This window comes from Pygocentrus nattereri, chromosome 29 (assembly GCF_015220715.1).
Source record: "Pygocentrus nattereri isolate fPygNat1 chromosome 29, fPygNat1.pri, whole genome shotgun sequence".
Classification (NCBI taxonomy): domain Eukaryota; kingdom Metazoa; phylum Chordata; class Actinopteri; order Characiformes; family Serrasalmidae; genus Pygocentrus; species Pygocentrus nattereri.
In genome coordinates, this window is record NC_051239.1 from 13096589 (window position 1) to 13108401 (window position 11813).

The 11813-nt window shown below is 38.3% G+C and overlaps 1 protein-coding gene across 1 annotated transcript; it reads right to left on the reverse strand.

Annotated features, from left to right (window-relative positions):
• Nucleotides 1-748: 748 nt before the first annotated feature.
• On the reverse strand, nucleotides 749-10407 carry si:ch211-218o21.4. The gene is made up of 4 exons (XM_037536287.1): nucleotides 9791-10407; nucleotides 7584-7695; nucleotides 4214-4355; nucleotides 749-1128 (listed from the first exon to the last, which is right to left on the reverse strand). Exons 1-4 carry the CDS (start codon nucleotides 10080-10082, stop codon nucleotides 1012-1014), a joined length of 663 nt encoding a protein of 220 aa, XP_037392184.1. The 5' UTR covers nucleotides 10083-10407; the 3' UTR covers nucleotides 749-1011.
• Between the last annotated feature and the right edge of the window lie 1406 nt (nucleotides 10408-11813).

Genomic DNA, 11813 nt, shown 5'->3' on the forward strand with positions numbered 1-11813 from the left:
TCTAAAAGTGCTTTTTGGTGAGTAGGTTGTATTTAAGATATACTTAAATGCACATTTGTACAAGTTCATTTTCTACATAAGAATTAATGCTACACTATGTAACAAATTGAAAGAAGAACTAAAATAGGGTGTGTGCGCTGCTGCAAGTCACCCTGTAAAGCCTAAATTAATCGCTTGAAAGTCAAAGCCGGGATTTCTCTGGAGTTTTTTGGACCATGTCAAACGTCTTTATGTAATAAAGTCTTGCTGATGTTCAAGTCTCAAAATTCAAAACTACACTGGTGATACAGTAGTAGATCATTCACTTACAGCCTCAGACGACACAGTTCTCTTTGAATTCTCTTTCAATGGACTCGCAGACATCAGATTCATCCACTCAGGGAAGGTGATCGACACTGTATGCAATTACACATTTCCACCAGAGAGGTTTCCAAGTTCCCAAAATGGAAGTCCCTAAAAGTGTAGCTTTAAATGGCAAATTATTCTAAACCTCTGAACTGTAGTTTTTAAATATTTATTTGTTTGTTTGTTTAGGCTGTATTCATATGCTTGAGGCCTTAATTGCATATAAGGGCCTAGATTTTTCAGTATCATTACTTTTGTTGAATACAGATCCAAATGGCTGTTTACTATCCACAGAAAAATCACTTCCAGAAAAAGAGTTTTAAAGCAGAAAAACAACTCATAGAAGCAAATTAGAAGAAATTCAGACAATTACAGAACAAGCAGGTCTTGTGCACCTCATAAACATACTTAAGACATACTACTTTATTGTATTAAGCTGATCATATTATTACCAACACAAAGACTGACAGATGGTAGTGGAGTATTTTAAACTGATACTGATTGACTAACACATAGATAAACGTATGCAAGCCACAAACAAGGTTTCCAGCTAAATAATTACAGCGGCAGGCAGAGCATGAAACACCCTCTTCTGCCAGTGTGAAGTGGCTGTTGCATGTCCATTCTGTTTGTCCAGTCACAGCCAGCTTCTGCTGTCGACGAGCTTCAGGAGTTGATGTTCTTGTGTAGAGCCGAATGGACTTTTCTCAAGTTCTGTCTCACTCTGATGAACTCCAGAAGCTGAATCTCGTCACGAATCTTCTCCTCCTGTTCCTTCTCCCTCTGTCCAATCAAATCACACAAGCACTCTAACAGATCTGTACATTCAGAGATTTTATCCAGTGTATGAACCAGTTTATTACAGCAGCGTTCCCTTCATGTTTTCCTTTACTTGCAGTTTCTCCTGAGAATGTTTAGGTCAAACTTTTGGTCTTTAATCATTCAGTGAAACGTTCAGTATTTGTGTATATCATGAAACAACACAGACTACATTTTAGACGTTTGGAAACACCTGTGGTATTAATAATTACTGTTCAATTTGGATTATTATTGTTTTTCAGAACAACTAGAAGTTATTACAGTACAGGCCTGCTCTCTTTTAACATTCCATTAGGACAGGTCACATCATTGGTTTCCATGGAAATAAAGTAAAAGTCTTGATTTCCAAAGCTGTGCCCAACTACATTTTTAGTATGAATGTTTAAAATTTGTCCATCAGGTTCTAAATCACAACTTAAATATTGAGTTTAACTGTTTGCAGCATGATTGCACTGAGCTGAAATATTAACTGGGTATATACATACAGTCACATGCAAAAGTTTGAAAAATTACATTCTTTCAATTTCCGAAGTAAGAATAAGTTAACAGATAGTCCTCTACAGGGATGTCACAATGGGCTCCGCCCACTCTTCCATGTACTTTCTGTTTTGGTCTAGTCTGTGTGTTTTTCTTTGTTTTGAGTCCCTCCCTGCCCGACCCCCTTGTTTTCTGACTCTGCCCCTGATTTGTTATCCTGTTATCCACCTGTGTCTTGTGATCCCTTATATCCCTTGTGCTACTTGAACCCTGTGTTTGCCCCTTGTTTTCGCTGTCTTTGTTGTTGCTGTTCTTGTTTGCCGTTGGTTATTGGTCGTAGGTGTTGGATGTTTGATTTGTTTAGTGTTGGATTTTGTTTGGTGTGTTTATCCTGTGTTTCTCATATGTCTGTTGCCCGCTCTATCCGTGTTGGCTATCTGAACCTGGACCGTCTCGACCCTGATTATGGATTTGCACTCAATAAATCTGGCTTTTCTCAGCACGTGCGTCCGCCTCATCGCTCCCTGTTACAAGGGAATACACTTAAATATGGTATTTTATGCAGATTTTAATACCCAATTTCTATTTATTTGACGAGTTTAACACACTGGAAAAAAACTAAACACAAAATATGCCACATTTTATGTTTTCTTTTTTTTCCCAATGTGATTAATTAAGCAAATAAAGACTAATTGTGCATTAAAATGTATGGACATGTGTTCTCTTAAAACCATCAGAGATTATTTAAGCAATGGAACGGCTGTGATGTGGTCAGTGAGTGACATAGATCATCACAGCCGTGACATAACCTTGAGTGTTCTACTGCTTTTATACAACAGTTAAATAAATGAAGTAAGAAATTAATTGGGCCGTGAACGCGGTGGCATTTAATATGTTTTAATGTTCGCAGTTCCTTCTGTCAAATTATAGTTCCTTAACAAGCAGCTTGTTGCTACGTCACAGTAACAAGCTCCGCCCGTTCACTGTACAGCCAGCAGTTCGTTCTCCAGCTCCACACAGACCAACTGACAGTTTGGGAATTTAGTGTAGTCTCACCTTCAGAGTCTGATCAAATCAGCTGTCAGTCAAATGTGATCTTTCTGCACAAAGTAAGAGGTAAAAATGTTCAAATGGCTTGAGCGTCTCCTACAGGTGTCAAAGTCGTTTCTTAGCAACAGCGTGTGGCGTGATACAGTGTTTGTGGAAAAACGTGATGTTACTGTGAAATAACAGCATGGTTAGAATGCTTCTCTACCAATCAGCTTGCGTGGCCAGACCTAACTGTTGTATAAGATGGTTTAATGAGCTTTTTGAACATTTGGTATTTCACTTACAAGCACAATGTAAAGAATAAATAAATTATGAATAGAAAGGATGTGGATTTCCTAATAAATCTTTATAAGGTTTATAAGAGGTAATATATTCTTCCATACTAATACACAGACTTTCTTATTGAGATACTCATCAAGTATCCTGTTTTGATAAAAGAAATAGTAAATTAGCATGAATTCAGCTTAAATGTTTCATTGACATTTCTTTTATTTATGGAATTACCTGATGTGACCTGCCAGTTGGTGTGAAATGATCTTACCATTTTCATAGGGTTTCTAAGCAATTTCTTATCAAATGATCTGTTTTAAGGTTTAATCATCACTTTCTGATCACCATTTTTCTTAGTTACTACTAAATCATCTACAGCTTGTTTGTTATTCTGTAGTCATACACACTGATCAGCCATAATATTAAAACCACCTCCTCATATGTGCTCGCTTTCTCCACTTTATCAGCTCCACTTATCATTTAAGAGCACTTTCTAATTCTACAATCAGAGACTGTAGTCCATCTGCATACTTTGTTAGCACCCTTTTACCCAATGGTCAGGACCACCACAGCGCCACTGACGTGGTGTGGTGGTGGTGTGTTAGTGTGTGTTGTGTTGGTATGAGTGGATCAGACACAGCAGTGTTGCTGGAGTTTTTAAACACTGTGTCCACTCACTGTCCACTCTATTAGACACTCTTACCTTGTTGGTCCATCTTGTAGCTGTAAAGTCAGAGACGACAGCTCATCTGCTGCTGCACAGTTTATGTTGGTCATTCTCTAGTCCTTCATCAATGCCCACAGGACGCTGCGCACAAGGGGCTGTGGGCTGGATATTTTTGATTGGTGGACTATTCTCAGTCCAGTAGTAGCACTAAGGTGTTTAAAAACTCCAGCAGCACTGCTGAGTCTGATCCACTCAGACCAGTGCAACATACACTAACATACCAAAACCACGTCAGTGTCATTGCAGTGCTAAGAATGGACCCCCATAAGACCACCACAGAGCATGCATTATTTGGGTGGTGGATCATTCTCAGCACCGCAGTGACACTGTTCTGGCTGTTGGGTGTAGAATGTTTTAATTTTTTACAGTGGACTAAAATCATTTGAAACTTATGAAGCCAATAAAACTGGTTTTATATTAAAAACAAGTGATTCTAAACATCTAAAATGTAATGAAAATGTCACATGACACTGAAACAGTCATGATTTGTTTAGAATTAGGACTGAAGCCGGTGCTAACCATCACCTCCTGGTGCTTCTGCTGACGTTTGAGCAGGACCTGCTCCAGAGGACTCCTGTCCCTCTCACCCTCCTCTCTCTGTGCCTGCTCCCTCTTCCGCCTCTCCAGGACCATCTGGAGCTCAGGTTTACAGCACACTACCAGCCCCCTGCCCTCCCCAAAGAGTCAAAGCACAAGAGACAATCAGGCAAACCAGAAGCATGACAGAAAGAAAGATGCAAATTAATGATACTTAACATCCACAGTGAGTTAACCCTCTTACATTAAAAGCTAACTTATTTATATTAAAAATGAAAAGAAAAGAGCATTATCAAGATCTATATCTCTTCATAAAAGTTGTTTACAAACGTCAAAGTTCCTACTAAAGTCTGAGTAAACTGATAAACCAGTGATAATCATGTATAAATCTCAGTGTTACTGAGCTCTGCTAAAGCCTGAGTACACTGATAACTCAATGTGATCAGTTATTAATCTCAGTGTTACTGAGCTCTGCTAAAGTCTGAGTAGACTGATAAATCAATGTGATGATCAGTTATTAATCTCAATATTACTGAGCTCTGCTAAAGTCTGAGTAAACTGATAAACCAGTGATAATCATGTATAAATCTCAGTGTTACTGAGCTCTGCTAAAGCCTGAGTAGACTGATAAATCAATGTAATGATCAGTTATTAATCTCAGTGTTACTGAGCTCTGCTAAAGTCTGAGTAGACTGATAAATCAATGTGATGATCAGTTATTAATCTCAATATTACTGAGCTCTGCTAAAGTCTGAGTAAACTGATAAACCAGTGATAATCATGTATTAATCTCAGTGTTACTGAGCTCTGTTACAGCCTGAGTAGGTTTTTTTTATTTTTCATGAACATGTTTCAAGAAACCTGAATAATTACATAAAGAAAACTCACATCCAGTAACAGCAAGAAACAGTATGAATTAAACAAAGATTTTGAATGTGTCTTCCTAAGATTTATTGTAAATATATTCTAAATATGTTATTTTGTTATGTACTGTCATGGAATATGTTACTGAATACATTTAGCACAGTGTAATCAGTATTTAGTCATCCCTACTTTTTCAAATTATTTTACCCAACTCTGTATACGGCACACTGTCAGTTTCCTGTTACTCCAAGCAGCCAAAACTTAAGAATGATATCAATACAGGGATAACGACTATGTTTTTCCTTTGGTCTTCAGGCTTTGACATAAAATCTATTTTTGCACCAGATATGCCTCTTACCATGCCTGAAAAACATTCTCTGCCAAACCCTTAGAACCCTTTGAGGGTTGATCTGTTGTGGTTCAGGTGTTCTGCTCATGATGCTTATCAAACCATCAATACATTTTTGGAGATTTTCATCCAAGGCCAACTGATGAATGTGTTTATATTTTGTTTGCTTTCATGTGTCAAACTCCTCCCTGAGTTCAGAAGCCCCCCCAGGCAGCTAGTAAGCTGGTGTTTCCATATGGAACATGACCTGACCCTGTTTATGAACACAAGCATGACTAACATCATAAAGGCCCAGAAAACGTCCAGATCCACTTTTATACAAGCCTCTCTGGAGAATCACACTGTATCGCAAGGAGCCTCAGACCTGCACCAGTGATGTTCCCTTCATCACTGTGGCCAGAGAATTTCTTTCAAGGAACACTGACACTCAGTAATGCCTTCTGGGCTTGTCAGCCACTAGAGGGTGTTACAAAGACAGCCCAAAATGAATGGGTTCCTGTAGAGCTTTAATGCAGAATCGTTTGCAAAGGGTTTGTGCTTTTTATGCAGACAAATGCACTAAATACATAACAGCATAAATTTTAACACTGCTCTCACATTTTTGAGTGCTCTATGAAAAGCTATAGAACTTTTTAATAGTGCCACATGTATGTCTATAACATCAGTGGACGTGAAATGTCTTACTCAGTAAATCAGCACGCAACATCAGTAATGCTAGTGTCCTAACTCGTTTGCTGTAGAAAAACGGACAGATACAGGTATATCTTTACAGGAATATCTTCGACTTTCAGAAACTAAAAAGTTCCCACATATATGCTTAGAAACATGTTTTATTTTTAATTTCCCTTCACCACATATATTAAAGCACCCAAGCCCTAGGTGTCTGAGGAGTCCTTGAGCAAGTCACCTAACCCCCAACTGTTACCTGGTCACTGTGTATAGGGCTGCCCACCGCTCCGGGCAAGTATGCTCACTGCACACTAGTGTGTATGTGGTGTTTCACTTCATGGATGGGTTAAATGTGGAGGTGTTGTGGGACTAATAAGGGTCACTTAATCTTAATCTTAAATGGACAGGGCCCACAGGTGCACCCAAAGTTTTATTATACACCTCTAAGAACAGCTCAGTTGGCTCTCATTGAAGTCTCTGCAGTTATCCCTGAATAACACACCTTAGAATGTAATAATTCTGGGTTTTTAAGAGGTTAATTCTCTAAAGACTAAGTGGAGCACTGCTTTATTCTAGGCTAGTGCTTCTACTCTCACTGTATGACATCACAGCACTGTAAAGAAGAGCTATCCAGCAAGTCTTAACAGGGCGAATGTCTATCATTACAGTGGCTGACACAGCGTGGCAAGTAGGCTATCGCTCATGCGAGAGAGGGTGTACGATTGCAGCCCATGTGGCCGTGTGTAGCTGTCTGACACAAGAGACGAGAGAGAGAGAACGAGACTGTCATCAATTTTTCACAGAGCTCACTCCACTGGCTCAGCGATTTATAAAAAGGCGGGCAATTCCTTTTTCGAATGGACCTCGTGTGTCTCTTTCATCTTCAGCATCAGAATAACTTGGTGTTTTGTTACATATGGAAAAGGCTTGATGCTTTAACCCCTTAAAATCCCAGGCTTATTACATTCTAAGGCTTATTATTCAGTAAGTACAGGGACTCCAAAGCAAACTGGTTAAGCCATTCTTAGGTTATAGAAGTGTGTAATAAAACTTTGGGGCTGCCAGTGGGCCCACGGCCATGTTAGGGGTTAAACCCATGTGAACATAAGTAGTGCTCTTACGATTCTTCAAGGGTTCTTTAGTAAAGACAAAGGTTCTATATAGAACCATTAACACTTCAGATAGATGGAGATTGTGCTCATGAATCTATACAGCACCAAAAAGGGTTCTGCTATTAGTATAATCTTGACATCGTAACAGTAGCAGAACTCTTCTTGGGGCTACACAGAACACTTTTCAAAAAGATTCTATATAGAACCATATACAACACATTCTCCATCAATCTGAACAATCAGTTCACCTCGCAAAGAACACTTCATGCATGCAGACTTTTTTTTGGGTGTTCATGGTTTTACATAGAACTTGCTTAACTTAAGAACCCTGGAAGAAACACTTTTAACAGTATGGTGCTCTTACTTCTTGTGGGCCAGCAGCAGCTCTCTGTGGAGTTCCTGGTGGCTTCTAGAAGCCTTCACTGGGTTGTTTGGGTTCCAGGGACCCTCACCTGTGTTGTGCTTGTCTGCATTTTCTAGAAGAAAATTAAACTTATGGAGTTTAGTTTCAAACTGCTTTTAAATAGAGTTCAATTTATGTCCAATTACCTTTTTAAAAGCAACAAAGTGGCTGCTTTTTCTGTAAAAGTGAAGAGATCAGTACTTTATCTCACAATGAAACTATTAAAATTGGCATGTAAATGATCTCAAAAAATGTCTGTATCCACCTTTAATATGGTGATTTTGGTCTGTCCCACTTCACTGGCATTGAACTATTTAATATTTAATGGCTGTTTAACTCAATTTAGTGGTTGGGATAGTGTAGTGCTCAACTGCTCTGCCTTCTACATCGTAGACTGGGGTCAATCCTCACCTGGGTAAAACACCCTACACTATACCAATAAGAGTCCTTGGGCAAGACTCCTAACACCGCCTTGGCCTACCTATGTAAAATGATCAAATTGTAAGTCACTCTGGATAAGAGCGTCAGCCAAATGCCATAAATGTAATGTAAATGTAATATATTAATTAAAATCTTTCACAATCATTACAATGTTATTTGGTTCATTTCCAAGCAAAATAATTAAATTTAAAAAGTAATTTTAACATCCTACATTTTATGCGCATCCCTGTTACCAAACCTGTTACCCCTTGTAAAAAAATGGAACAGTCCATTTATTATGATGCACAATAAGTAGTTTTCTGCAGAATGACCATCAGACATGTAAGTATTCTCAATTTGCAAGTAGTTCACACACCTAAACTGATTTGGCTGCATGGGTCTAAAGCTAGGCCATATATATGCATGTATTCACTTTTATCTCCTTAAATATTCTGGCATTCAGTAACGGATATGACATTCAGTAATTGGTCCTCTACTGTAGGTATGGGCTGTACTGCTGTACTATCCTAATACCAGTATAGATGCTTAACCTGCAGAAGTCCCATTATCACCAGTGATAACAAAACCTGCTGTCATTCAACATTATAAATAATTCCCATTCATAGTTTATTAAACTAGAAACAAGTTGAAACTGCAGATTCTAAAGCTTAAATCCAGACTACATTTCTATTTGATTTTCTATTATAAATCAAATTTGAAGTCTTGGACCTGTTGATACAGAATGTGAATCAAATGTAAATATTCATTAACTGTAACTTGCTGTGTAATTCAATATGTAACTACAAACTATACTGCACAAAGTAAGAGACCATTCATGTATGTGCTTCATTACAGTTATTCATTGTTCAGCATCAGGACAAAAAACAGAAAATATATATTAACAGAAAATTGCACAGAAGCCTAACAATGCACTATCCATGATGTCATTAAAATGTGGTCACTGCAGCTTTTAAAAATATCGCTACAAAGAGGCCACCTTGTATTTTTGGCCATTTTTATTAAAAAAAACAGCAACACACATCCGCTGTTAATCTCATCAAAACTCATATAACATTTTCAGTGTTTAGTGTCCACTGTTTGCCTTTATTACAGCTTCTTTTCAGGAGACTTGCTTTCAGTTTGTCATATGAAATCTGCGATGAAAGCTTAAGTGCTGTTTATCTGACGGAGATAGTTTTGTTGGTCTACCAGGTCTTGAGGTGGTTGTTAGAATATTCTTTTGTGAGAATTTTTTTTCTCTTTTAATCATTTTTTCAACTCCTGTTTTTTCACTTATTTTCCTTTGACTTTGTCTTTCCATAAGCAAGTGGATTATCTATATCTCCTATTATAATCTAGCGGTGGGTGATATGGCAAAAATATGACAATACTTCAGGAAATGTACACACATGATTTGTGATATTTGTTTTTTTAGATCTTATCAATTGGAACAGAGAAAAAAGAACCAATAATGCTACATTCAAAAAAAATTGAATACAAAGATTTTTATTCAGTATTTGGCATATTGTGCTACACTAAATCTAGTTTAACAGGACTAATTTTGCTCTCTTTATAATGAAACATGCAGTTGGTCAAGGTTCTAAAAGGACTGGCGACATCCACGATATGTTCAGAAAAGCATATTGTATTGTATGTTATTGTGATACATTATCATATTGCCCAGCCCCATTAAATCCTCAGAAACATCTCCTTTAGCCATGTGAGCTTCAGGAATGGAGGCTACTGACCTCTGTTATGTGGAAACACAGGGCTGTTGTTGAACGTGTTGTTGGACGTGCGGGTCCTGAGGTGTGCTGGTCTGGGTGAGTTGGGAATGCTGTGAGCCTGGCCGGGGCCATCGCTGCCGGACAGAGCTCGTTTGAGATCGTGTGGCGACGGGGGCGTAGGCAGCGGGTGTGAGGCGGCCGCTCTCATGGCACAGGCTGCTTTCAAAGAGGCAAGCACCTGAGACTGGGCCCTCAGCCACAGCTCCTGCTGCATGCTGGGACACTGCGGGGGGTCAGGTGTGTGCGTAAGCATGCGAGTGAATGTTTTGGGGTCGTCAACGAAAGCAAAGAGAGCGAGAGGAGTGGAGAGATTGAGTTTCACCTAAGTGGAAATCTATAATTCATCTGTTGGTCAAATGCCTGCCAGAACCGCAAATGATTTATTTGTTATCTCAGGCAAATTTGTCACAAGAGATTAACCACACAGCAGAGTGACCACACACAGCAAAGCTGTTTATACAGAGTTTGATGAGCGTTATATATGAGTGTGCAGTCACAGGCAGTAGCGTGGTGCCTCTGGTCAAATAACATGTTCTGTTGATTTTGTGAATATAAGTGAACACATCCTTCAGAGAACACACTTCTGCACATTTTAATGCACGATTACTGTTTATCTGCAGAATTTAAGATATTACAGAAAAATAACACATGCATAAGTTGACATATGTTGACATATTTTATATATCGCTGCTGTCGGAACCTCGTATCTCCATTTTTGTCAATTTTCAGTTTTTGACATAGTTTGAAAATGCCTGTTATTCTTTACATTGTGTGTAAATGTCATGAAGAACGGACCAAAAGAAACGACCCAAAATGACTTGGAAAGATGTCTGGTTCCATTGACTTACATTAAAAGTAAAGTAGGTTTTTTCCTTCTCCTGTAAAGTTACCATTTTGGAGATATGAGGTTTTCTTCTGACAACAGCAATATATTTTTTGTCTCTTCCAAGATGTTAAACTCAAATAAATTACAGTTGTTCACTAAATTTTGCAGAAAAATGCCATGTCAGGATGTATTAACTTATTTTCACTTAATTCACTATATATATATATGCACATATGTACATACACCAAAAATTTATCATGACAATAAATGGCTTTACTCATAAACACACAATGTATTAAAATAAGTGTGAATACATTAAAAAGTAACAAGAATTCTTTTTTCCTTTTTTTTGCAAAAAAGTATTTGATATTTTATAGTTTGATGGTTTGCAGACTGAAGTTTGGTTCCAGATTTCACCTCGACACCCACAGCCATCACGTGGATATGTTCATCAACACACTTAATTCAACCTAAAATTTGCTGTATATTTACATATAAGATACTATTATAAAGTATGCAATTTTCATATATGAGTATGTATTTTATATGTACAGATGATAGAGTAAATAATCATAATGATGCACATTACAAAGCCACAATTCACATGCATTTCTTTGCTTTGACTGCATAAGAAACAGCACAGTATAGTAACATTTACATCTAATACAAAAAAACTACTTCACAGCACTTCCAGAGTTTCTAGCAGGTTTTGTTAAGTGGCTTGCCTTCATTAAGGGCCTCTGTTACTATTCACAAACCAACGTGTGGTAAAAATCATGTATTTTAATCCCCCTTCAAAGGCCAAACACACTTTCACACCTCTGTTCAAGTCTTGGCTTAAAGCAGTCAAAATAAGGTACACATTTTGAACTCACCTCAAGTGTGTCAGCCCTCCATGAGCGAGTTCTCCTCTGAGCTACAATGAGCAACAGATATCGCATTTACGCCACAGCACAGTGGACACCTGAGAAAGAGGAGCTTTAATCTGCCCCTGCATCTAAAGCGCCTTTCCCTTTTCCTACCAGATGGGGGAAGCATCATTTTGCACAGTGCCGCCTCATAGATCAGAAATCTGCTGAACCTAGAGGGAAACACAGGCAAAGCTGTTCAGATTTCATGTGCATTTTAGAGCTAGACCAAGGTTTCCCAGTCCTAGCA